The sequence below is a fragment of the Heliangelus exortis genome, chromosome 5 (genome assembly GCF_036169615.1).
Source record: "Heliangelus exortis chromosome 5, bHelExo1.hap1, whole genome shotgun sequence".
NCBI lineage: Eukaryota > Metazoa > Chordata > Aves > Apodiformes > Trochilidae > Heliangelus > Heliangelus exortis.
Window position 1 is genome coordinate 14987975 of NC_092426.1, and position 26286 is coordinate 15014260.

At 41.0% G+C, this 26286-nt stretch overlaps 1 protein-coding gene across 10 annotated transcripts; it reads left to right on the forward strand.

Moving 5' to 3' along the window:
• The first annotated feature begins 16760 nt into the window (after positions 1 to 16760).
• On the forward strand, positions 16761 to 25242 carry LOC139796995 (alpha-1-antiproteinase F-like). 10 transcript variants are annotated; one of them, XM_071745698.1, is made up of 7 exons: positions 16785 to 16828; positions 17037 to 17090; positions 18071 to 18140; positions 20952 to 21617; positions 22591 to 22861; positions 24372 to 24519; positions 24996 to 25242. In XM_071745698.1, exons 4-7 carry the CDS (start codon positions 20966 to 20968, stop codon positions 25188 to 25190), a joined length of 1266 nt encoding a protein of 421 aa, XP_071601799.1. In that variant the 5' UTR covers positions 16785 to 16828; positions 17037 to 17090; positions 18071 to 18140; positions 20952 to 20965; the 3' UTR covers positions 25191 to 25242. The 10 variants fall into 10 exon arrangements, with proteins under 10 accessions (XP_071601802.1, XP_071601807.1, XP_071601799.1 ...); XM_071745703.1 differs by lacking the exon at positions 17037 to 17090 and adding an exon at positions 16914 to 17036 and having other exon boundaries at positions 16797 to 16828; XM_071745704.1 differs by having other exon boundaries at positions 16800 to 16828; positions 18071 to 18112.
• The last annotated feature ends 1044 nt before the right edge of the window (positions 25243 to 26286 follow it).

Here is a 26286-nt window from a genome sequence, read left to right on the forward strand (position 1 = left end):
CAAAAAGAGCAACATCCACCAAATGAAGGTGGGGCTAGGATGAAAATCTGGTTCACCCCAATTAGCCCCAGGAACACTAATTTTGCATTACATTCTAAATGCAGGTTTCTGCAGTGGCAGGTTATAAGGTAATTTCCTTCTCTCCTTTGAGCCTTTGTCTTTGCAGTGCTCTTCCAGGGACCAATATGACTGTATAGAGCCAGCTACACAAAGGCTGGAGCAGTAAGAGATCAGTGAGGGTTTTTTTTGTTCCCTCCAGCCACTGAATGACTTTGAAAGCAGTAGATGATCAAAAATCAGTGCTCCATAAGTTTCTGGATGATGCCCAGAGGCTGCATGATGCTGTCAGTATTTCCAGAAACTTGCAGAAACTTCTGAGGTTGAAAATCAAATCAGTTATTACCTAGAGATTAAAAAAAGGAAGGCTGACTTGTGCAAGAGGACTAAGATGGAATTGTTTAAAGAAAAGAGATGCTTTGCCACTTTTCAGAACACATAAACCATCGTAAACCCTCCCAGAAAGACCATCTGACACTGCAGGGGCAGCTTAGGAAGGAGGAAAGAGAGTTACCCCTTGGGACATATTCTTAAGTTTTCTGCTACACCAGAAATGACTCGAGTCATTCTCCTGTTTTCTCCCATTGCCTGCCTGCCAAAACATACACACAGTTGCACACACTGCTCTTAATACTTTCACCTTTTTACATTTTTATTGTGTTCAAACCCATCAGCCAAATCAATCTTCCCTCTGACCATACCTCTCAGTGCCCAAATTACGCCTAGCTCAAAAGCATCCATTTTAAATCTCTACCCTCCTGAGAATGAAAAAGAAAATATGCTTATCAATAAATGTACTTTTCTGAAAGTAATTTGCATATATATGTTCACTTTCCACTTTCGTCATATACCGTCTGAATTTGTGACCACTATCAGAGAAGAACTGAGAGCATATGGCATACTTGATTGTATTTGTACTCAAGATACATACAAGATCTTGCCAAGACAAAAGTCTCAAGAGTTCCTATGATTCTGCATCTGGACACTACTGGAAGCTTTTTGTTCACTGATTGTTTATAAATAGCTACTTCAGATGACTCCATATAACACTTCTACCGCACTAATAATTATCTGCACTTGGATCCAGAGTCCTTCATGCTGAGGTGATCACCTTTGACCAAAGCAGATCCTGTTCCCAATGCCCATGCAATAATGTGCTGTCTGGTCAAATTGGGAAGATACAGGTAGCTGATCTACAAATATTAAAGAACAGAGAGGAAATAGGAAAGAACAGAGAGATCCTTCACTGGCATTACCTCATGCTGGAACATGGAAATTACGTCTGGAGTTCAAGATGAAAGGGTTGACTTTGTGGTATCCTCAATACCAAATATCAAATGATACTAGGATGTGGCAATTAGCAAATATTCCTAACATCTTGAGCTTCTGGCAGGGGATAGAGTCAGGGTGAGTAAACAGCACCTGCAAGAGGAAGAGAGCTTGGTAGCAGATACCGACTGGTGACTTCAAGCCAGTGCCATGTGGGTACCCTGGGATGTCTGGAAGTGAGGCCAAGAATTATGAAACTAATAAGGGGAACAAGCTCTACTTTTTGACAGAGCCAGTAAGGAAAATGAAATCAGGTCCTCCCAGAAAATTCTAGTGCAGATTTCCAGAGCACATTCTGGGGAAATCCTGAGGACCAGAGACCTAAGAAGCTATAGGAAGATTTGAAGGGACAGCTCATTTCCCTATTCTGAATACTTTTTATTAATAATTTCAGATAATAATCACTTCAAAGGCAATGAAGGACATCCCTGCCCAGTGTCAATGATTTTCCAGTCCGGAATAAAGCTCACTTAAAGCACCATCTTTCAATTCTGAAATCCTTGTGGCCCATGAGCCTTGATTTCAAGAGACAAAAAACAAAACAAAACAAAACAAAACAACCCCACCATGCTCTGCTCATTCTTCCTCTGCACTGTGCTACTAAAATTGGATTTGCTCATTTCCTTTCAATGGAAAAGATCCACCAGCCACTGCCTATCACTTTCCCTCATCTTCCTCCCTGCTGACAGGTGCAGCAGCATGGGGAACAGGAGGGCACAGCATCCACTGCAGGTATCCATCCACTGGGGTGCTCTACACAATGTCTGTAACTCAGTCCCTGCCTTTCAGGGTTTGCTTTACACATAGGCAGAAATAGAAAGCAATACTGGATGGGTAAATAGCATCACTGATAGACATCCCTGTTGTCAGTTGTACTGATCATGATAATGACCATGAGCCTGGTGACGTTTTGTTTTTGTTTGTCTTTTGTGTTGCCAGGTAAGAAGGCATCAGAGGTCCAACATGCTTTTACTCCAAAGGCAAGGCAGCACTGCAGGGACTACTGTCCTACTGGTCCTTCTTTCATTCTCTTGCCCACAACTCACCAACTGCAGAAACACTACCAGCTGGTCATTGCCAGGCAGGATTTGGGACCTTTACCACTCTGTTACATTTCAGGTCTAAGGACAAAAGGGGCTATAAACTGTGTGCTTTAGACACCTGCAGATGACACATTGCAGGTCATTATCTCTTGGGCTATCTGTGGTTTCTTTTTGGTTTTCTTCCACATCTAATTTACTGGAAATTTTCCTTCTCAATCCTGACCTTTTTTCCTTCACTGTTTTTGCAAATGTGAATGGAATTTATTGAGAAGATAACATCACTTATCACCTTGCTAGATCGCCTTCCTCTGCTTATACCATCTGAGTCCAAAAGAAGCAGGGCCTCCTCTGACTGACTAAGGTGATAGATTTCCATCTCAAACTTGGGACCAGCTGCTATTCAGACACCAGAAGCAGAACCCATCTGCTGCTGAAGTCAGTGTGGTTGGAACTGGAGCCTTTCCTCTTGAGAGCAGGTTGGTGCCTGCCCACAGTCCTCCACACCCTTTCATAATCCTCACCGATCTCATCCCTGGCTCTGCCCCTGAGTGAACAAAACACCATGCCAGGGTGGTGCTAACAGTTTCAAATTTGCCCTTTGAACAAAAACCATCATCAGAAAACCACTTTTAATTTTCTCAGGAAACAAGGTGAAAGGCTCTCCAGGTGAACAGCATGTTTTTTCTGACCCCAGATGAAAACTGTGCATTAATGAACTGGGGAAGGTATAAGAATCAAACAAAATTTGAAGGAAGCTTTTTAAAACACTTGTCCAGTTCAGAAACTGTCAAAACTAAATGCTTTTAATTTCTCATCTAGAATTTGAGGAGAAACTACTCAGTAGACTCAGCAAAAACTTCAGAAGTTCTTCTGGGCAGCTCAACATATGTTTGGCTGAAGACAAGTTTTCACAGGAAGATTTCATCTTGCTAGAGGCTTCTGCCTCTAAGATGAAGCTGAACTCCTTCTACATAAAAACTCCCTTGGCTTTTGTGAAAAAAGAAACACAGGCAATATCTACATTATTGGCTGTTCCTAAAGAATGGTTATTTGTCTTTGGTCTGGTTAATGTTTGTAATATAATCTGGGTTTATATCAGTATTCAACAGCTGAAGGAATATGAAGAACAGGATAGACCCAAAGATCTCTGATGCACTGACCTTGTCACTCTGCACTGGAAATAATTGACTAGAGCAGGAAAAAATGTCTCCACCAAATAACCAGATTTAGAAACAGCTACTGAACACCAGATCTTCCACAAACTAAAACATTCAGGGGCACAAAGGACCACTGCTAATGACACCCAGCTGTTTCTTTTAGCTTGCCATCTCTGGTAACCTCTGTGACCACAATCTCCCAACATCTGGGTGAGTTTCTGAGGTTTCATTAAGGGTAGACAGCATAAACTCAGGAGGCCGAATAAAACCACAGAACTCATCTCAGTATAAACAAAACAAGTTTAACAGTGCAAGTAGACACGAAAATGCATTTTTACAGAATAAGAGATGTTTCCCTCTTCAAAATATATGGGATAACTCTTGGCTTCTAATATCAGTGCACTTGGGACCTAGATTCTGCTGTATCTCTCTACATGCCCAGGTTACTCATGATGATGGTAGACACCAGCTGGGTCTGTTTGCTACATGTCCATGATCACCACCTTCTAAATAGCAGCAAACAAAATATAATCAATGCCAGTTAAAACCAGAGCTAAATCAATGCAGAATTTGCACAACTGTCTGTTTAGGTATTAGGAAATACACAAGTTAATGTGACACTGACAAACATATCTCAAGACCCCCTCTGCAGCTATCTTTACACTTATTTTTGAGAAGACACCTTGTTTTTACCTTCAAAAAATCCTGCATGTTGCTTATTTCAAGTTTATGAATATCTGGGGTTGGAAGTTAAACTGAATTCTCAGAGTGGAGTATTTTCCAGCTTGTATCCATACAACTTTAAGTCAAAACTTTAGAGTAATCCTGGAAAGATGAAAGTCATGGGTTGCACAGGCAGCTGATAGGATGGCAGAGGAATACATAGATGGAGGGATGAGCTGAACAGAAATGTAAGGAGCTTTTTTTCCCACAGTCTAGGAAGGCACATAGCCAAAAGCAGATATTACATGGGTTAATTCCTTTTATCCCACAACAGGACCAGAAGAAATATGGGAAATCCCCAGTTTCAATATAGTTGGGGGATGAAGTGATTTAGAGAACTTCTGCCAAGAATGACTTGGGAGTAATGGTGGATGAAAAGCTGGACATGAGCCAGCAATGTGCACTCACAGCTCACAAGACCAACTCTATCCTGGGCTGCACAAAAGGAAAGGGAACTACTGTTTGATGAAGGAGATTCTGCATTTCTGATCCTCTCTGATGAGAACCCACCTGGAGTAATGCATCCAGCCCTGGTGTCCTCTGCAGAGGAAAGACATGAAACTGTTGGAGTAGGTCCAGAGGAGAGCCATAAAAATGATCAGAGGCCTGATCTATGGGGAAAGGCTGAGAGCTGGGGTTGTTCAGACTGGACAAGAAAAGGCTCTGGGGCTCTGGATCTTAGAGCAGCCTTTCAGTACTTAAAGGAAGTTGACACGAAAGAAGGAAATGTTTAGTAAGGCCTGTCAGGTAAAGATTTTAAACTAAGAGAGGGGAGATTCAGACTAGATATAAGAAGGCTTTTACAATAAGGGTAGTGAAATACTGGAACAGGTTGCCCAGAGGTTGCTCCATACCTGGAAACATTCAAGGTCAGGTTGGACAGAGCTCTGAGCAACCTGATCTAGTTTAAAATGTCCTTGCTCATGGCAAGGGAGTTTGGAGTAGATGACCTTTAAAGGTCCATTCCAAGCCAAACTATTTGATGATTCTATGAATCTATGAAAGCAACATTATGTTGGTAGCAAAACCACTTGTTGTCCCAGCCTGCCTGGCCCATAGCAAAGTTCAAGTTCAAAAATTCTGGAGTCCGTAATGCTCTTTGGTTTCATGGGATCCTTCAGTGCTACTGTCCCTCCTGCTCAGTATCTTGGGTGGGGATGATCATCACTAAGATGCAGACCAGCCTGACAGTGCACACTCTGCGAGTCAAACAACTGTATTTTCTGAAATATTTTTTTTTTCTCTGCATCAGCACTTTCATTACTTTTACAGTGTTAGTGTTGGGTAAGAGATCTGCCAACCTGAGTTGAATACCTAAAGGTTTTTCCTTTAATTTGCCAGACAGATGAGGAAAAAGAGATAGGCAAAAGTTTGTGTCAACCCATCAAGATACTAAATTATTAATAAAACATTCTCATAAAATTAAACATGGGAAATGTCATGTTCACAGGCTGCAGCTGCTACAGATGTGAAAAATATTTATGAAGCAGATGCTTTCTCTAGTGACCTGCAGCACTCCACAAAAACTGAGCAGCAGATCAGTAACTACAGAAGAGCAGACAGCATGTGAGGAAATCATTGATGAAATCAAGAGTTTTGATCCCATAGATAAGGCAGTAATTTTTGTCAACGTTATTCACAATTGCAGGAATCACAGTGCAAGAATAGTAGGTGCAATCCTGCCAGGTCTCACTCGCTGATGTCACCAGTTCTCCCAGGCTTGTGCCCAACAACCTCTGGGGTGCCAGGGAGGTCCTGGGAGCACTGTTTGCCCATTCATCAGCATGTTCTGTGAGCAAGGACTCCAGCTCAAGGACATCTTGGAGAAAAGCACTGTCTTTTGAGAACTTGTGGCCCCTCCTGACCTTGTACTAAGAGTCTGTTATGTAGAGCCAGTAAAATGCCAGAGCTCTATAAACCATGAAGTGTGGTGTCACAGGCACTCCAGAGACATCAGCCTGCAGCTTTTCAGAGAGATGCAGCATGCAGTTTTTAGCTGCAATGTGGTGAATACTGACAAGCATTTAGGAACACAAGTGCAGTTACTCTTTCTGTAAGAAGTGTGGATCTACAGCCCATTTGCAAGAAAGCATATAAAAATTAGATATCTTGGTCAGTTTTGTTCTATCATTTTCACCAGCAATACTGTTAGGGATACTTCTAAAAGATATTAATTTGCAAACATACACATACAAATAAGATGGGTACACAGTTCTGAGCTCTCTGGATGCTTGAAGAACCACTAATCCAACTAAAAGCTGGGGGATGGACTAGATGATCTCCAGAAGTTTCTCCCAACCCTAACATTCTGTGATTCTGTGATTCTCTACAAGCTTTGGAAAAGCCTTAAGAGTGTCAATTTTTTACCGCTAACCTTAGTCTCAACTCCAAAAGTTTTCACATTTGCCTAAAGACACTTGAAGCTGGAAAGTTTTTCCCAGAGAAAAGTATCTGGAGTTCTAGTGGCTGATCACCTATTTCAAAGCAATTTGGTGCAAACAATGCTGCAAGCAACTTGTAAAGACATAAGTATACTACTTCAAAATTGTGGAGAAATTCACTGAAGAGCTATCAAATAGTGCATGGGTATTTCATTGCTAGATACTTGCACAACAAGAGCCATCAGTGCATTATCACCAGGGTCTTCCCAAAAGAATTCATAGTTCATGGTCACCATGGATACTTTAGACCTGCATTTTATACATCTGATAGAATTAGAATTATATTGTTCTATACTATATCTGTTGTTGTATGCATTATTTAACATGTACTACAAATACCTCCAAATATTCCAGTTGTACTTCATGTCAAAACAAATACAAATGGCAAAATATTATTAAAATACACCAAAAAAGATCACTACAGACTGTAGCTGCTACATCTTTTTTAGAATGCCCCAGTATTTCTGATTCTGCAGAAAATAAGCTGCAGTGGAGAAGTCCCAATAGGAAAACAGCATTCAAGCTTGTGTAATCCTCCCAAATACAATAGTGCAATCTCCAAATGTAGTCCAGATGCCAATAAAAACAGCAAGGGAAAAGTGAAAAAGATTTAAGGTGAGGCAATCTTTTGAGCAAAACCAATATATTTACATCAAAATGTATATTTTTAATGGCTCTGGCTATAAGATGGAAGAGATTTAACTCAGGAAAATCGAAACCAAATGTTTTCTCCAGTATCAGCTGGCAGCATGTTTCTGCATCCATTTTACCAAGTGTAATGTATCCTGTGAGCTGTGGTGCTCAGGATGAGCTCTTGCAACCCTTGGGCTCTGCTGCCAGGGTAAAGCATCTTCCCTTGGCCCTTCCTGAGGACAGGTTATCACTGGCCATCAGGATGCACTGCAGACCAGCTGAAATATAGATGGGGAGTAAGGGCTCCCCAGGGAGCCATGAACAGCTCACACTGAAATGACAACTTTCTTGGTCTGTGCAAAGCAAAACTCAATTTCCTATTCTGGGAAAGACTAAATGGCTTTTTTTCAGTCCACACTGGTGACAAAAAATATTCATTTCCTGACTCTTCTTTTGGTTTTCATTCTAGAGAGAAAGTGTGAAAAGATGACATTCTGTTCTCTTTAGAGATTAAGACAAACATCTAACCACTGAAAACATAAACTTTCATATTTCCTGGCACATTCTCTGCAATTATCTTCCTTGGGAAATGTCAGAAGGTTTTTCACCCACTTGATAAAACACAAATGAAGACAGGACACAGAAGATAAACTGCCAGAAGAAATTCTGAGCCATGAGGAAAAGCAATTTCACAAGCAATCCTTCAGCTGCCCCTTTTTTTTTGTGGATATTTTAGATGGGATTAAAGCAGTGCATTATGCTCCACAGCTTGGTTTTCCCTTGAGTGGACGACTTAGCAATTAACAAAACACTCCCAGTCAGAAACATGGGATGCCTTTAGGGCAGGACTAACAGGCTCTGTGGACAGAGCCCTAGAGCTAGATAGGGGCATGCCTTCCTGAAATTTCCAGCTTGTCTGCTTAGAGAGACATCTGGTTCAAAAAGAAACTCCCTAACACAAGTCTAGTGGACATGGTGGGTCCTCAGCATCAACCGGTTTGCTGCCCAGCTGTAAAAGAGTTCTATGTCAGTGCCATCCTTACTAAAGAGAATTGGACAAATAAGACTAAATTGTCTGCCAAAAAGAGTTTTGAAAATATGTGTTTCCTCTTGCTGAATTCTATAGATCATTCAGTCCAAGTCCTTCCCTGAGAGATTTCTTATTTACTGCTTCTGTACAGAGAAAAATCTTATACACCACCAGGAAGTGGAATAGATACTAATATTCAGTCATCAATCATTGTTGATAGATCAGTCATGTTGGCTGATGCAAAAAAGTTCCTTTTCAATCTGTCACAAGTGAGGTCCCCCAGGGTTTGGTATTGGGCTTAAAGACGTTTAGAATCTTTGTAATTGATTAAATGATGGAAGCCTTGATAAATTTTGGGGGTGCTGTCAAACTGAATGGGGAGGCAAACCCTCAAATGCTTTAATCTGTATTGCAGGTTTCTTTTTTGAGCAGTGACAAATGTTTGGGTAGCCCAAGATTGTCCAGCTGTCATGGATAAAGGGACCTGCTCAGGAAAATGAATGGAACCAAGTGAGGAAATCAAGTACTGTTCCCTGGGGCTCATTATTTAGACTCATTCTCTTTCATATTTTTATCAATTATTTGGGTGAGGGGATTGAGGGCATCCTGTTGGGTGGGAGTGTTGATTTGCTTGAGGGCAGAAAGGCTCTGCGAGGGATCTGGACAGGGTGGATCAATGGGCTGAAGCCAGTTCTGTGAGGTTCAACAAGGCCAAGTGCCAGGTCCTGCACTTGGGTCACAGCAACCCCATGCAATCCTTCAGGCCTGGGGAAGAGTGGCTGGAAATCTGCCGAGCAGAAAAGGACCTGGGGGTGTTGGTTAACAGCCAGCTGAATATGAGCCAGCAGTGTGCCCAGGTGGCCCAGGTGGCCAACAGTACTCTGTCTGGTGGCCAGCAGAACTAGGGAAGCAATTGTCTCCCATGTTCAGTTTTGAGCCCATCACTACAAGAAGGACATTGAGGGGTAGGACTATGTCCAGAGAAGGGCAACAAAGCTGGTGAAGGGTCTGGATAACAAGGGGAAACCTTGTCACTCTCTACAACTGCCTGAGACTAGACTGTAGCAAGGTGGGTGTTGATTTCTTTTCCCAAGTAATAAGTGATAGGATGAGATTAAATGGCCTCAAATTGTGTCAGGAGAGGTTTAGATTGCCTATTAGGAAAAATTATTTACTGAGAGGGTTGTCAGGCACTGGAGCAGGCTGCCCAGGGATTAGGTGGAGTCCCTGGGCAGCCACGATGGTGTTTAAAAAACATGTTAGGGATGGACTTGGCAGTGTTAGGTTAATGGTTGGAACTGATGTCCTTAAAAGTTTTTTTCCAATGAAAACAATTGTATGATACTAATCATTAAAGCAGCTCATTGGTAACAGTGAAACTGTGCTATTCCATGCAATTGAGCAATGCCTGGACATACCTCTTTGTACATTCCAAACACACTTTGAGAAAAGTCTGCCTTCATACAAGATTTCATCAGCCCAGTCCCAGGCACCTCCTTCTTATTTTGATGAAAAATCAGTTACTAATGCATGGTTCCTAGCTAAGAACCTTCATACACTCGAGGGTTGACTATGGCTTCTCTCTCTGTGCCTGCTTGGTATAAGCAAAACACCAGCTCCCCCTCCAGCCCTAAACTCAATCTCAAAAAGACAGTTCCTGCTCTCCTCTTCCCAGGTGTTAACACTACCAGAATTGATCATAACGTGTTCTACAAAACAGATATGGATTTTTCTTGATGCTTGTGAGTGATTCGTACTCAAGCAGAGGTTTGGGAAAGCAAAGAGAAAAAGTGTGTATGGGGGGGTCACCCTCACACATCTCACACTCAATTTGCTGCTTTCCCTACCTCCTCATCCCAGTTGCAGACATTCTGTACCCCCTCTGAGGTTTCCAGATCCCTCCAAGCTCCTACAAAGGAGAAGATAAGACTGTATTCTTCTAAGTGAAAAGAAGCCAACCTTGAAAAAAAATTTAAAAGCAATAAATTTTCAGAGAACTGGAAAAGGTTGAAGAGTATTTTTCTTAAGAAAAAAAAAAAAAAAAAAAAAAGAGAGTGAAAATAAGAGTTAGAAAATTATAAGCTGCTCAGTCCAGCTGCAGCTCTTGGAAAAATGTTTGAAATATTAGTAAAGCTTGTACAAAGGAACAAGATGATAAATAGAAAGAAAAGAGCAGGATGACAAAATGAAAATGGTTTTGTCAAAAACAAACCACATCAGAACAATATAATCTCCTCCAATAGCAGAGTAACAAGCCTTGCCCTTAGGAAACAGTTGAGCTAAAGTACAGCTTAGCTAAGCAATTTAGGCTTAGTAAGGCATTATTGTCTTCCATGACATATTTTATATAAGGTACAGAAATAGGCACTACAAGATGGGTGAAAGAACAGAAAACACTTGCAAAGGTTGCAGTGATCCAGCATTAAGAAGAAACTGGGATTTTTCAAGGTGTAGATTGATTCAATGTTTTCCTTATCACTGGTATAAGGAGAGCAGGTTTGACAGAATAGGGAGGTAGAGGTACAGCAGGATGTGGCAGCTGGGTACAGGAACAGGGGGCTCCGGTTTTGCCTCTGCAGAAATCAATCTCAATTCCATGTCAGCAGAACAGGACTCCAGCAGCCCTATCTCTGACCTGAAAGCACAGAACAGCCACCTTAGTCCTGGTATTTCCTAACTGCAGGAATTTGAAGCTAATGTGTCCTGTCAAGGTTCCTGGATGTTGCAGCCCATGCGATAGTCCCAAATTTTATAGCCTGGAGTATCCCATACTACCTGCTTCTGAGGTGTCTAAGTACATAAAAATCACATCACAGGTAGAGGATGGGACAAACAAAAATTGTATTTTGGACTATATTCTGGGGGAAGAGAAGAAAATGCAAATCAGCATAACACACAAGTCATAGTAGACTTACGAGGTTTAAAATCAAGCTAAATAAAAAGCTGATTTTCAGTCTTCTGGGTATTTCTGTAAGTGGCCAGTCTCTGATTTCCTGGCCATTTCAGTCAGAGACATATAAAGGCATCTTGTCTGAGGTTATTTGTTTTTTAAGAAGGGATTTGAAAGATTAAAGTGTTCCCACAGAACATGTGCAGAAGTTGTCACCCCCTAGACAGCTTCCAAGGTTTAAATCTCTTCTGGATCATCTGTCTCACAGCACAGGGCAAGAGATGTGCAGGCATTTTAAAACTACAGCAACCTGAGCTATTCTTTGGTGAAGGAACCAACTATTATAAAAATAGAGATTTAACACTGAGTACGTTCAGACCATGTAATTTTAAAGCATAGAGGCAACAGCTTCACTGAATCTTCCTCTTCCTTACAGTTCTCCAGAGGGAACAATTGCAGAGTCACAGAAAATAAAATTCACCCAGATAAAAGGTAGAGAACTGTCAATATTTGTTCTCAGACACACTCACATATATTGTTTATTCACAGCACAAGAAAGCAGAACATAAGTCTACTCAAATAATAAAAAAACATAAATGTACAAAACAAATTAGCAAGCATTTGAATATTTTCCAAAATCTGCTTTCCTGTGCTAAAGGATTTTGTCAGTAACCAGAGACAGTTCCTCCACTGCAATCATGCAAGTTACAGTCACAGAATCACAGAATGTTAGGGGTTGGATGGGACCTCTGGAGATCATCTAGTCCAACCCCCTTGACAGAGGAGGGCCACCTAGAGCAGGTTGCATAGGATGGTGTCCAGGAGGATTTTGAATGTCTCCAGAGATGGAGACTTCACTCTGGACAGCCTGTTACAGTGCTCTGCTGTCCCTCAAAGTAAAGTTCCTCCCCATGTTTAGATGGAAATTCCTATGTTCAATTTTGTGTTCATTACCTTTTGTTCTGTCACTGGGCAGTACAGAAAAAAGACTGATCCTGTCCTAGAGTCACATAGACTGAAAAGAGAATATGCTATTGCATTTCAAGAGATTGAGCAAGCACCAGATCTTTGGAGATGCTTGATCATGTCCTGAGGTTAAACAGCAAGGAATCAGACCTGCTGAGACACCTGCAGCCACACTTCTTGCATCTCTAAGGGAGCAAATGGCGTTAAATCTGCTTGAACTGCTTGAACACCCATCTGAAAACTTATCACCTTAACACATATATTTGAAGGAAAACGACAACATCAAGTGTTGTCTTTGCAGAAACTTCTGATTTTGAAATAGCCCAGCCAAGTTTGCCTGTTCCAACGTTTTCCTCCTCCACTCCCACACAAGCTTTTAAAAACCTATCTTTAGCAGGTCTTAATTACAGGCAAGTCTGGAGAAATCAAGACAGCTACATGGATCCCCACTGAGATGACAAACACTGCTGGAAACTTTCAAAATCCCTGACGAGAAAAGCACAATCCTGTGCCTTGCTACAAGCATCCTGGAGGGCTGCAAGCTGCCTGCATGGCTGTGGCTGCTGGGAGCACGGCAGATGGTCCTCCAGATTTGTTTGTTCCCAGTCTGCATATTATGTGGTTGCCCTCTGGCAGAGCCTATGTCTGGGCATCTGGAAGGGTTGCTGTCTGCTCACCTTGTGCTGGCACTGCTGGGGCATGACAGAAGGCAAGGGAGATTACATCTTTCTGGGGAGCTGAATGTTTCAGGGAAAAGCCTCTAGAGTCATGAAGTGAGAAGCAGAGGGAGGTTTCTTTGCTGGGTGAGGTAAAAACCTTCAGGGAGAGTGGAGACAGGTACTCACCCCTGAGAGCATGGTCTCATGGTAATTTTTAGGAGAAATGTAGAATAATTTAGGTTGGAAGGAAGTTCTGGAGGTCATTCAATCCCACCACCTGCTCACAGCAGTACTAGGTTGGAATCTCGCTCAGGTTGCTCAGGGCCATTTCTAACCAGGTTTTGGACAGCAATTTCACAAACTTACATGGTTGTCTGCCCTTGTGTTCCACCTTCCTGTGACCACTACTTCCCTTATATCTCATGTGCATCTACCTTGCTGCAGCTTTTATCCCCAGCCTTGCCCATTACCTCCATTTACTCTCTAATGTAGCCCATTATGTAGGTGTGGACAGCAGGTATGACCTTCACCTTCACTTCTCCAGTCCAAAAAGACTCAGGTCTCCCAGTATCTCTCCACTTGTCCTGGGCTACAACCCCTCTGACCATCCTGGAGAGATGGCAGGGAAAGATGCAGGAAGTTGAGACACCTCTAGTGGTGGCATCCTACACTTAGTTCAGGTTAAAGCACTGAAACCACAGCCAAAGAGGAAAAAACGGACTCAGAGCCAAATGTTGGAAATGATGGAAAAAGTCTCCTTGGAACCCAGAAGTTCTTTACTGCATTGCAGAAAGAAACTGATGGTAGCATGAAAGCAAGCATAGGGACTCACTTTAGTGGCCTGGGGGACAGCATTATGTGTGCATTCCTTTATCAGGACTGGAATGAACATCTGAATGAGACACTCCCCCTTGGAGTGATTCCAGACTTACTGTGTGGGGCTGATTAGGGACAAGACCCATGTAGAGCATGAAATCAAGAAAGAAGCAACTGACATGTGAAGGTATAGCACATCTTCACTTGGAAGGGCTGGAGCAGACATTTGACACAGTTGTACCTGACCCATATTGGTGTTGTGGGTGACTTGTTCCAGCAGGTCATTGCTGAACTGTTTACGTAACCACGAGTGCATTTCCCCTTGAAACACAGCAAGAATCAGAGCTCCAGAAATTAAACATGGCCTGGCAGCAGAGCAAAAGATAAGACTTTCACCAGCCCCATTCTGACATTTAATCTCAGCACAATCATAAGGGGAATCGTGTGCTCTCTGTATCTCAGAGGGCAACAATCAGAGCAACATCCCATCATGTTTTAAAATAGCTTTTAGGGTAATTAGTTAAATACTTAAAAAATAAGAAAGTGTTTATCTGCAAGAGAAGCAAGCATACAGTTCTTCTAATTTAAATAACTAATTATTTTTGGACTATAGCCAGACTGTTTCCAAGGGAATTAATGCTGGATGACTCTTGTTAATGTTGGCAGTGTACTGAAAATGAAATAGTATTGCTACGATTGCAATAATAACAACAATTTTTGAACACCCAAAGTAACTTGGGCTCAAAGTAGTAAGAAACCTAATGTTCCAGACCAAGAGGAGCAAATCAAAGGATTCCTAACAGCATTTTTGCTAACAAGCCATCTTTTAAAATACCATAGAAGTGCTTACATAAGCCTGATGACTCCACACAAAAAAAGAGAGCTGCAACTTCAGATGCAACATTTTCTGCTGTCAAATATTGAAACAGACTCTGCAAATTTCAGGATAATTCCCATGATTGGATGAACCTGTTGTATACATGAGGGAAAAGCAAAAGCTGCATTCCTATAGAATTATCAGCAGGTAAGGGACAATTTCAGTTGCAAGATAAAATTGCTCTCAAATGAAGTCATGTTAGTCAACTATTTTTTCCTTCACTTTTCTCAGTAACTATACTCATAGTTGCACTTTTCTTCTTTTATAGTGCATATATGGTGCATATATGATTCATCTTCAGTCTGTAGGGATTCTAGTTAAAGCTCTGTAACTTCAGAGGCTTTCGTTTGTTATTTGAAAGAGAATGAGGATGCATGTGCCCAGATGCTGTTTTACCAGCTGGTAAATAATTCAAACACATATTCTAACAGCCTGGATCAAAACTCAATCAGAACCCCCAGAGGAAAAAGAAGGGACAAGTGAGAAAAGAAAGGATTTGCAACAGCTCTGACAGCCCTGTGTGCAGGCAAACTTCCATGTTGCACCTGTAGATAGTTTCACATGTGCAAGGAGACATGATGAAAAGAGGAAAATTAATTCTTCTATTTGTCCTAACCACTGAAGAATGGCCCAGAGGAAAAGACCACCAAAACAGTTACCTCATTATTTTATACCTTCTTCTTTTTGAAAGATTCTCCCCTTAAAGTACACTGCAAGAAAAGACATTTCACTGCAAGAAAGATGTTGAGTTGCTGGAGTGTGTCCAAAGAAGAGCAATTAATTTGGTGAAGGGTCTAGACCACAAGTCTTATGAGGAGGAGCTGAAGGAACTGGGGTTGTTCAGTCTGAAGGAAAGGAGACTCTCCACAACTACCTGGAAAGATGGTTGTAAGGAGGTGAGGGTTGCTCTCTTTTCCCAAGTAAAAAGTGGTAGGACAAGAAAAAACAGCCTCAAGTTGTGCCAGGGGTGGTTAAGGAAAACTTTCTTTATGGAAAGGGTTATCAACCACTGGAACAGGCTGACCAGGAATGTGGCTGAGTCACCATCCCTGAAGGAAATTAGGGACATGGCTTAGTGGTGGACTTGGCAGTGTTAGGTCAATGCTTGGACTCAATGAGCTGGAAGATCTTGTCCAACCTAAATGATTCTATGATTCTATGAAGTATCACACCAACTCTCCTGCAGACCCCTGTCTTCCAAGGGGATGCTCCTCCTAGGTAGAAAGCATTCATTTGGGCACTGACCTGCGAGATTTTTCCAGTCCCTCAGATACAGCCACATACAGCCATGCACAGCCTGCAGTTGCCCCTCCGTGGATGTTGCAGGAGCACAGCCTTCTGCAGCACTTCGTCTTTAAGGAGGGATGATGAAACCACAGGTGGTCTGACCACATGTGTTCACCTCTGTGTGTCCCTGCCTTCCTTGACTGCATTTTGGCAATGCCTGCACCTTCTGCCAGGTTGTGGAACACAGAACTGTCCTTCAATCCATTGCTACTTTAGAAATCAGGTGACACCAATCTGGTAGGGGTGTGCTGGGCACCATGGGCTCCTGAGTGCCCATCTCTGCCATTGTGTCCCCATCCCTATAGGAACTGTTGGCCACTAAAAACAATAATACTGCTTTGATTTTCAGTTTACTAGTGATGCTCTCAGAAACTAGTCCTTATTAAGGGTAATGTAGATAATTGGAAAGAGTGGATAATTTAAAAGAAATATGCAAAATAAAAGCTATTAAAAGCCTTGTATAGAGAAACAAAAGTATCTCTGTGCAAAATACTAAAGTGAGATCTGGCTGCAGCAGATCTGGCTCCTGTCTAATGTTACGTATATGTTTAGTTTTACTCATTTCAGTACTTCTACTGTGTGGATTAATCCAGTTTGCTGAAGTTATTGACTGTTATGAAGTATTGCTAGAGTAAGGGGCTGGATTCTCAGCAAGAGGATCTGCAGAAATGTATGAGGACTCTGATGACTGTTGTAAGCAAAGGCAGGGTTTGCCCATGCATATACAGCAAAAATCAAGCGTCCCCTCCAAAAAATTGTCTGCACTGTTTACTCTGCACCCTTCCTAAAGTAATAACACTTGTCTGTCCTGGTTAATGTTTTCTAGAGGACATTTTGCTTTCATAATGCTACTTAACAGTATAAATAAGAGAGGGAGCTGCACGGTAGTTCTAGTGAAGAGAGCATTATCCTTGGAAGCTGTAAGTTGTGACTTTTTTCATTTCCTACAGAGAATCCAAAAACATATCCTCTTGTTGCATGCAATTGATTTTAAGTCTTTCCTAGGGTTGTATCTTATATCGAAATGTGATGCTTCATTCCTGAGTATGTGCAGTAACTCAGGTTCAACAGCAAAATACTGGTGGTTGCCTGGTAGATGAGTGAGAGCTCACGTTCACCTCTTTCCAGGTAAAAGGAGGCCTAGAAGTGGGTGATGCCACTCTTGGAGGGTGTGCTTCCCAGGTGAGCTTTCCGATGCTAAGCTGTCTTACAGATGAAGAGGACACTGGGAACAGCTCTGTGAACAGTGAGCTATATTTCTAAAGGATAGTGTGAACTTGGATTCCATGTTTCTGCAGGAAAATTAATTCCTTTTAATTAAACAGTCAGAGCGGTTGGATTCTCTGCAGAATCCAGGCCCTTGGCTTGTGCTTGCAACCTTCTCAGGGGCCTCAAGCACAAAGGCATCTAAACTCTGAACCACAAGAGAAGTAAATGTACAGCAGATCTGTCTGGAAAAGCCCCTGAGCATGCCCAGGCACATACAATGAGGTACACAGAATGCTTTCTGGCCAGCCAGGAAAATACATGGGAGTTTGTGGTGCTTCTGTGAGTAAGCAGTCCTGAATAATAGGTTTCTGAGGTCATTTTCTCCCACAGAGATATGACTAGTCAAGTGTTTTGTGAGTTTTTTGTGTGCTTGGATGACTATTTTTTTTTAATGTGGCTCTGAGTAGCTTAGTTGAGCAGACAGTACTGGTGGGGGTGGGGCCATGTCTTGGTGATGTGACTGCTGCCCTCACAGAGCATCTTTCAGGGAACATGTCTTTCAGATCTCCTCATTTAGAACCAATCAAGAGAGAAGCAGCACCATCTGCTGAGCAAACAGCTTTTCTACTTCATGCCTGCATATCTCTTTGAGCAGTGCAAAATTTCATCTTGTCTGAAATAAGATTATCAGTGAGAATCCTTTCTGGGAGCAGCATGAGATTACTATTCATCTCCTGGGCTATTACATGGGACACAAAAGCAGACAAGTGTCTTCAGAACTGTCCCTCTAAATCACAGAGATAAAAATCAACCCTAAGTGGAAAAATTAGCTACATCCACAAAGAAGCAAGATTTTCCAGTCAAAAAACTTAGTCCAGATCACTTTGAGGTCTCCTGATGGATTTCATTCCACGGTAACTCCAGCTAATACTAGTTTTCTCTTTTCTTTCTAGGATATATGATCCAAAATAACTACTGTCATTCTGGGTTGCATGGTAAGGAAGATTGTGTGATAGGAAAGAGGTAATACATACAACAGGTGTTATCCCCAAGTCTATTACAAGTAAATTGCTTAAAGGAACATTGTCTTCTAGGTGTTGGCATGTTCCTCTGCTATTGTCCAATTTGATTGAAACTCTTTGTGATATAAACCTTCCCTTGAAACCCACCAGTATATTGTCATTGCATAACAGACAAGGAGAAGAAAAGAGGCAATGGGGTAAACGGGTTTCTTTCCAGGATTCAAAAAGTCAGCGTGGACTTGGAATTTAAGACCTTTTTTATTTCACTTCCAAGTTTATGGAAATACTTTTTCTGGAGATTATATTAAAAAAGGGAAAGTTCTTAAAAAAATAAACCCCTTAAGATAGGGAAGTCCCTAAGGGTTTTTTAGAGTAAGTTATCCATTCTTTGCTTTTTAATAAATTGTTAGCAAGTATGCTTGCTTGGAAAATCCCTCATTCATAAAGAACATATGAGAATCTGTATCTTCTGCTTCATACCAAAAGGGTCTCTTTTGTCAATTTATCACTGGTTAATTGCCTGCTGACTTAGAATCCACAAAAATATCAAATGGAATAGTAAAGATCAAGTATAAAGTAACAGTCCCCAGTCATATTCTACAGGCTTACAGGATGCAAATTCTATATGAGTACCTTGAGGTTTCAAAGAAGGGCCCAACAAAAGGGACCACTTGTATTTTCAAGGCTTATAAAACAACAACAAAACAACATTACAAACCGCAGCTGAGGAGTCTTTTATAATCTTATGATTTTAAAATCAGCTCTTATCAAGATTTTTGTGAGGGCTGACTCATGAATCTTGACTATTTGTGATGGAACGGTACTGAGTAACAGATGGATGATTCAGATTCAGATTGTATTTAATTATCTGTTAACTCAGAGCTGTAATAAAATGAAATTAGTATCATGATAGTACATAAATTAACCACAGAATGCAAGTATGCCATAACTACATAGAGCAAAATATCAAGACAGGAAATAAAAAACTTCAGAAAACTGTAACCAATATCTTACAGAATCCTTAGAGCATAACCATGCTATATGCATTAGCCATAATTTTGAAGCCACATCATTTAAATTCCCTGTCCAGCTTGCATTCCAAATAAATAGAAATCAGCAGTTTAATGTGCATATAGAAAAATTCATTTATCTTCTGTGCTCTGTTATAAATATTAAATATGATGAGATAGGGAACAGGTGGTGACTTAGGTTTAAAATGAAATGTTTCATTCTCTTGTATTCATGTTATTCTTAATAACTTATGGCAGCAGCTGAGTAAATAGTTCACTGTGAATAATTTATCCAGAGGCAGCTTTTGAATTGGCTTGCTGGATATGTGGAAATAGATTAGGTTTAGCTCTGATGCTTTTGTTGGGGAGCTGATTTCTTTTCAAAGTCTGAATAATACATTGGCTCACTGATAGCAGTTTTAAATATTGAGAACTGGAGCTCTTATGTTGAGTTACAACTGGCTAGATGTACTGAGAAGCATCATTTTAATGTCAAAATCGGAGGCCAAACTATAATTTAAAACTACTGTGCACAGTAATTGAAAATATAGTTCCCAAAACCCTTATGGTTCTCCCAGTTGTCAATAATGTGGTAGGTATTATTACAAAGAGGACTGTTGTGGGATTTTTTTAAAAAACATCAAACATGTAAATGTTTGAATATTTGGTTGTAGCTCAAAAGTATTTTGTTGTTATGTAGAGCTAACTGTAACTGGATATTCAACCACAAACACAAATTGCTCCCTCTGGTGTTATAGAGAAAGCAGGGGTGTGAGCATAGCACTTACTGACAAAAGTCTTTCAAGTTGATTCATGCCAAAACAGAAAGGTGCAATTGGTTTAATATGCCTGTCCTTGCACAAGTTTTAGCAAATCTGGCTCATTATCTCCCCAAATCCTTTGCAACTCACTCATTGTTTCTTTGGCCTAGATTCCTCCTCAGAAATGAGGCCCCCTGGGATGTTCATATCCACATTTCCAAGGTCCCTTTGTAAAAGCTCATACAGTGCAGGATGTCAGCTCTGCAGAGGAATGTAGCTACGACAGCCAATTCTGAGAGATTGATAAATGTATTGCCCTTTGACCAGAAAAGCATCTGATAAAAATAAGGCCTTGGTTTTGTTAATGATGTTGACTCCTGCTGTGCTGTAAGTGAACCCACTCCAGTGGTTTGGTTTGTCTATTAAGAGACAACACATCACTTCTGGTTCTTATTTAGAGTGTTACATCATTTTTATTCAGAAAGAAAGAATCTATTCCTTAGAGACATAGGGCTCTATATTCAGTTTGCTGCTGGAAAACAGCCACCACCCTTTGTCCTCTCTTGAAATAAGGTGCCTTATCAAACTGACCAAAAGTTTAAAGATCTTTAGCTCCAGATTGTTGCCCACTTGCACAAATCTCATCTATCTCCCTTCACTCACTCCAGACTTATTTTATTAAGTGCTTTCCAAGAATTATCCTAGACCACTAGTGTCAAAAGCACAGTGGTATCACGGCCCTCCAGTGATTAGCTCTGGTGTGTTTTCTGCTGGAATATGCTCTGTTCTCTGGCCTGCCGAGGGTGCTGTGTATTCAGTTTATCCACGCTGAATTTCTTCCTTGCAGGAATTTAGGGTTAAGAAGGTGGCAGAAAGAGTTGGAGGTGGGAAAATTAAAAAAAAAATCTGGCAGAAGTTGGAGAAGATAAAAAACTGAGGACAGAAGAAAGAGATAAGATTTCTTACTCAGTGGGAAAGACAGAATAATTTCTTCTACTTAATTTCCATACCTTAATAATAGCTTTTCCTTTTTTTCCATAGGATTTTAATGCAAGATGATGAAGATCACGTTTTACATAAGTTTGCTACTGGCTAGACTTCATGCTGTTGCTCATGGTCAGCTCCCAGACAACCACCACAATGGACATGATCCAAATGAACCTAAACATCATATGTATCATGCAGGTGAAGCAATCGCTTGCCTCAAACTAGTGCCAAACAATGCTGACTTTGCATTTCAATTTTTTAAAGAGGTTGCACTGGAGACACCTAATAAGAACATTTTCTTCTCTCCTGTAAGCATCTCCACTGCATTTGCAATGCTGGCCCTGGGGGCTAGATCAACCACCAAGATTCAGATCCTGGAAGGACTCACCTTCAACCTTACAGAGATTCAGGAGAAAGAAATACATGAAGGCTTCCACAATCTCATCCACATGCTGAACCATCCTGAGGGTGGGGTCCAGCTCAACCTGGGAAATGCCATCTTTCTAACAGAGAACTTGAACCTTCTAAAAAAGTTTTTAGATGATGCCAAAGATCTCTACCAGCTGGAGACTTTTACCACTGACTTTAACAATCCCACAGAGGCTAAGAAGAAGATCAATGATTATATAGAGAGGAAAACATATGGGAAAATTTCTAATTTGGTCAAGGACATAGATCCACAGGCTGTAATGCTTCTGGCTAGCTTTGTTTTCTTCAAAGGTAAGTCCTCTGGGATTTGCATTCATGTTATTCATTCTGATCAACAGATCTAATGTCAACTACATTGAATTGAAAATTGCTCTGGGAAAAATTTCAAAGGCCAGAGGAAGCCCTAATGGCATACTGGAAGTGGTAGAAAGGTGGCAGGACCCCATGTGGCATGAGGAGGCAGAGAGGGACCACGCAAATTTTGTTCTCTTTGTGGAAGCCACAGGAGATCGGCTTCAAGCTCCAACCTCCCTTGCAGCCCGAGCTCAGTTTTGTGCATTTAGCTGGAACTCTGATTGTTCTTATTTTCAGTGAAGGTACTAAGACACATGTATAACCTAATGCTTTTAATGCCTCTCTTCAAACATGCATGATTCAATGGCCTAGTTTACTGCATACTCCTCTTTTTTTTTTCATATCACTGTCCTTTATGGATATAGATAAACTTATCCATAAATGGAAGAAGCTAATGACTAACAGGAGAGGACATTCTATGGAAGAAAGGGGAAACACGGGACATTTCTGATGTGGGATAAATAATTTGCTCTTGAGCCTAGCGTAACAGCATTAAGATATGAGATCTTACATTATCTGCAAATTTGGGCTTGTGATTAAAGAAAAAGTGGACATGAAATGCATAAAGTATATGAGTAAAAAGGTGTTGTTAGGTAAGCCCTTAAATGACAACTTATAGGAAGGCCACTTGGACCGCCTGAGCAGAAAAGTAGTTGTAGGCAGAATGAAAAAGCCTGATTAGTTCATTACTAACATCTAAAATACAAAGTTAGATTGCAACATAATGAGCTATTTTGACCAGGTAAAAGATTCTTGCATTGATGTGTTACACATCTGAAAATGTTATGTTTAAAAATTCTGAACTTAACAAATGGAACAATAGGTTAATATTACTACTTGTTATACAAAATTTATGATGGGACGGGACAGGACGTGGGATATTCAGTTGCATTTTCCTTCTCTGTGTCAGGTGACTGGGAAAGGCCTTTTAATCCAGAGCATACCAAAGCAAGGGAGTTCTTTGTGGATGCTGAAACTGCTGTGAAAGTCCCTATGATGCACCAAATGGGCAGATTCGACTTCTATTTTGATGAGGAGCGGTCATGCACCGTGGTACGGCTTCATTATAATGGGAGTGCTACTGCATTTCTGGTTCTGCCTACAGAAGGGAAAATGAATCAGTTAGAGCAGACTCTGGTCAAGGAAACCGTCCAGGAATGGTCAGAACATCTATTTCAGAGGTAAACTTCTGCCAGCAAGCTGCAGCAGCACATAGATTTATAGTCTTTTTTTTTTTTTTCTTTTTTGGAAATGCAAACACTATGAACTTGCTGATTCTGGGAACTGAGTGGGTTATTTTTGGCTTGTGTGCCCTAGCTGTAAAAATCTTGCAGCTGGTTGGTATTAAACTACTCTCTTCTTGATGCCTGAGTTACTTGCTGCTCCCCTCACCAGAGCACAGACTATCCTCCTCCTCCGAGGAGTCCCAAACAGCCTAGACTGACATTTCTAAAATAGCCCATTGGCTGAGTGGGAAGGTGACAATTCTAAGGCAAATTTCCTATACTGATATTTCAGCTAATGTGTTTTGCCTCTCTATGTCACTGACATACTGTGACTCAGGCATATGTCTCAACCTTAAATAAACCCTAAGTTGAAGAGTTTGTAGTAATGCATACAAACATAATATGTCCTACACAAATATCTTCTGTACCACTCCAGCACATACTGGTTGCTAGAAGAGTCTAGTGATTAATTGTGGGTGTCCTGATTTTCTGGCATTTTGTTTTTGAAACTATAAAAATCTAATGAGGTTCTGCTAGCTCTTACCATTGACGCCAACATCATCCAACACATTTTACAACTGTGTTTGTCTGGGATGGAAGAGATCTTAGCACCAGTAGATGAGTAATATCAAGTTAATATGTGCCTAACTTACCATGCTCTGCCCTGATTCACAGCTAATAAGGCTGTGCAGTTCACACCCATGATTTCTGGTGCATCATTATAGAAATGCCAGCACAGTTAATTAAAACATAATGGGTAGCATATTGGATATGAGCTAATAACATGATATCTCAAATGTGAAAACCAAAAATGTATGATTCTCAGTTGCAAAATCAGGAAAATCCTTATCTAAATGAATTCTTGGTGCAAATTCCTTCAAGTTCAATATAGGAATAAGTTACTCACAGGAGAGGCTGAGATCCAAATGGCAATTTCATTTCTAGTATTATGTTGATGGCAGTGTTAATACACTTGGCCCCATCATCTTGTAGTGCACTGGGCAGCATCACATTAAGGCTGCAGCAGTAGGGTTTGGATCCCAACTGTTCTGCTATTCAACCAAAGCTGTCTCTGAGCAAGAGTGCAAAAGACATGAGCTACCTAAAGGTAGCTGCAGTGGCTGACTTGGAGGCTCCAAGGATCCCCAGACAGTGCATAAAGATCTCCTCATCTTCTTGAGCTACAAAGAGGTGTTCTCATAACTGTCCGCCTTTGAAGAGTGCTCTCAGATTTGCTGAAGCAAAACACCAGGTAGATATTACTATTCTTGTTCGTATTATTTTTAATTATAGTGCCTGTATCACCATGAGAAGCACCAGCAATTGAATAAGTGCTTATTGTGTACTCAGGATCCAGCTGTCTTGGATCTGACATTCATGGGAATTAAATAGCTTTCTTACTATCATTTATGTCAGTGAAAAGTCCTTCTCACCACCTTCTGTGGTTTTTTTTTCTACTTAACAGGATGCTGTCCCTCTACTTCCCCAAATTTTCTATTTCCGGGACCTATGAAATAAAGAACACTCTTAGAAAGATGGGAATTGTGGATGTGTTCACTGATCAGGCAGATCTCTCTGGCATCAGCAGCAGTCAAGAGCTGAAGGTTTCTAAAGTAAGTTCGTGGGTTTTGGCCCTCTCTTTCACAAATATGCAGGAAAACCCCTCTGAAGGAGCATCCAGAAACACCAGTAAAATACAGCTCTCAGCTTCCCAGCTTGCCTGCAGCTGGGCTCACCCTGGCCTCAGCGTGCAAATTTACAATTTAAGTTTGGCCTTTGATGACAGTGGAGATCAGATTAGTTTGCTGAATATCTGTTTAATTCAAGGCTGGTATGGGCCAAGATTTCTAGGGCAGTATCTGGAACATGAGAGGAACATCAGACCTCATCTCTTCAAGAGGAGCCACCTTTTTTTTTTTTTTGGTCCTCATTTAAAGCAGCCATGACTACAACACAGCTCACATCTCCACTCCTTCTAGTCACTTCTCAGTGGATTCCCCATACCATGGCTGCTTTCAAAAAGGGTCTGATTAACCTCTCAGGTGGCTGTTGTCTGCCCAGAATGAATACCTGTTTTCTTTTCTCCTAGGTTGTTCATAAGGCTGCTCTGGATATTGATGAGAGAGGTACTGAAGCAGCAGCAGCAACTGGTGCTGAAATAATACCAATGTCTCTTCCTTCAACCATTGAATTCAACCGTCCCTTCCTTGTGCTGATTTTTGATAGAGATACAAACAGCACACTCTTCATAGGAAAAATAGTTAACCCAACTATCACTAGCTAAAGTGGCATATGAATTCTGTTTGCTATTACTGATTAAAGGAGATGTGAAACTGCATGATGTGATTTTTTTCCATTTGTTCCAGCTTAGTGTAGAGTTCTTCTTTAGCAAGAGTTTTCATTCTATGCTGTTATCAAAAACTATCAGTATTGACCATGACCCTTGCTTAAGAGGAGGCAAGGAAAATGTTTTAAATTCAGCTAGCAAAGAATGCCTTTTTTAATTTACTGAAAGACAAGGAAAGACTTAAGAGTTGCCAGGATTGAGAGAGACATTTGTATTACAATGCCAGATTCCTGCTTAATATGTGTTTCTCAGTCAGAATAGCAGATAAAATTATTAACACTCTTGCAAACAAAGCTTAAGTGGTAGCAATTTACCATAATCATAGAATCATAGAAGGATAAATAAGTAAAGAAGAGATGGGAAGAGATAGATCAACAATACAGGGTCATGGAAAACTGAATCTTCTAATGGAAACAGCACTGGGAACATGAAAAGCTGTTTTCAAAAGAGAAAGAAATCTGCTTTCTCCACCAAAGCCTTTTGTTACTTTTCATATTAATCTAGCAGCAAATCTTTATGAGTTTCTTGTAGCTAAATCAGAAAACAGGGATCAAATCTGCTCTTGAAGATGAAAACTTTCAACGACATGTTGGCAATTCCACAGACTTAGATAGCCCATGCAAATATTTGATTTCTCACACATGTATCAATCAGTGGTCAGATGAAGGACATAGCCAGCTGGCCAGGTGAGTTATTTAGATGGCAATTACACAAGCATACTCTCAACTGAGATTTGTGGAAAATCTATAATGAGGGAGTAGAAGATTGTGGATATTTCAAGTGCTGTCCTTTTACAGCCAAGAAAGTAGGTAGGGAGCACCCAGGAAGCAGATTGTCTGACCCAGAAGGTGGTGGCAGGCGCCCAGCTAGGACATAGGGAAGCTTGAGAGCTGGCTGCTAACTGCCCCTTGGCAAAAGGTACCAGAAAGAGCACAGTTACCACTTCCCTCCCTACACCTGTGGTTTTTGGAAGGAGATTAAATGGTTTCACAGCATTAAGAATCATGGTAGGAGCAGTCAAATGGCTCAGGAA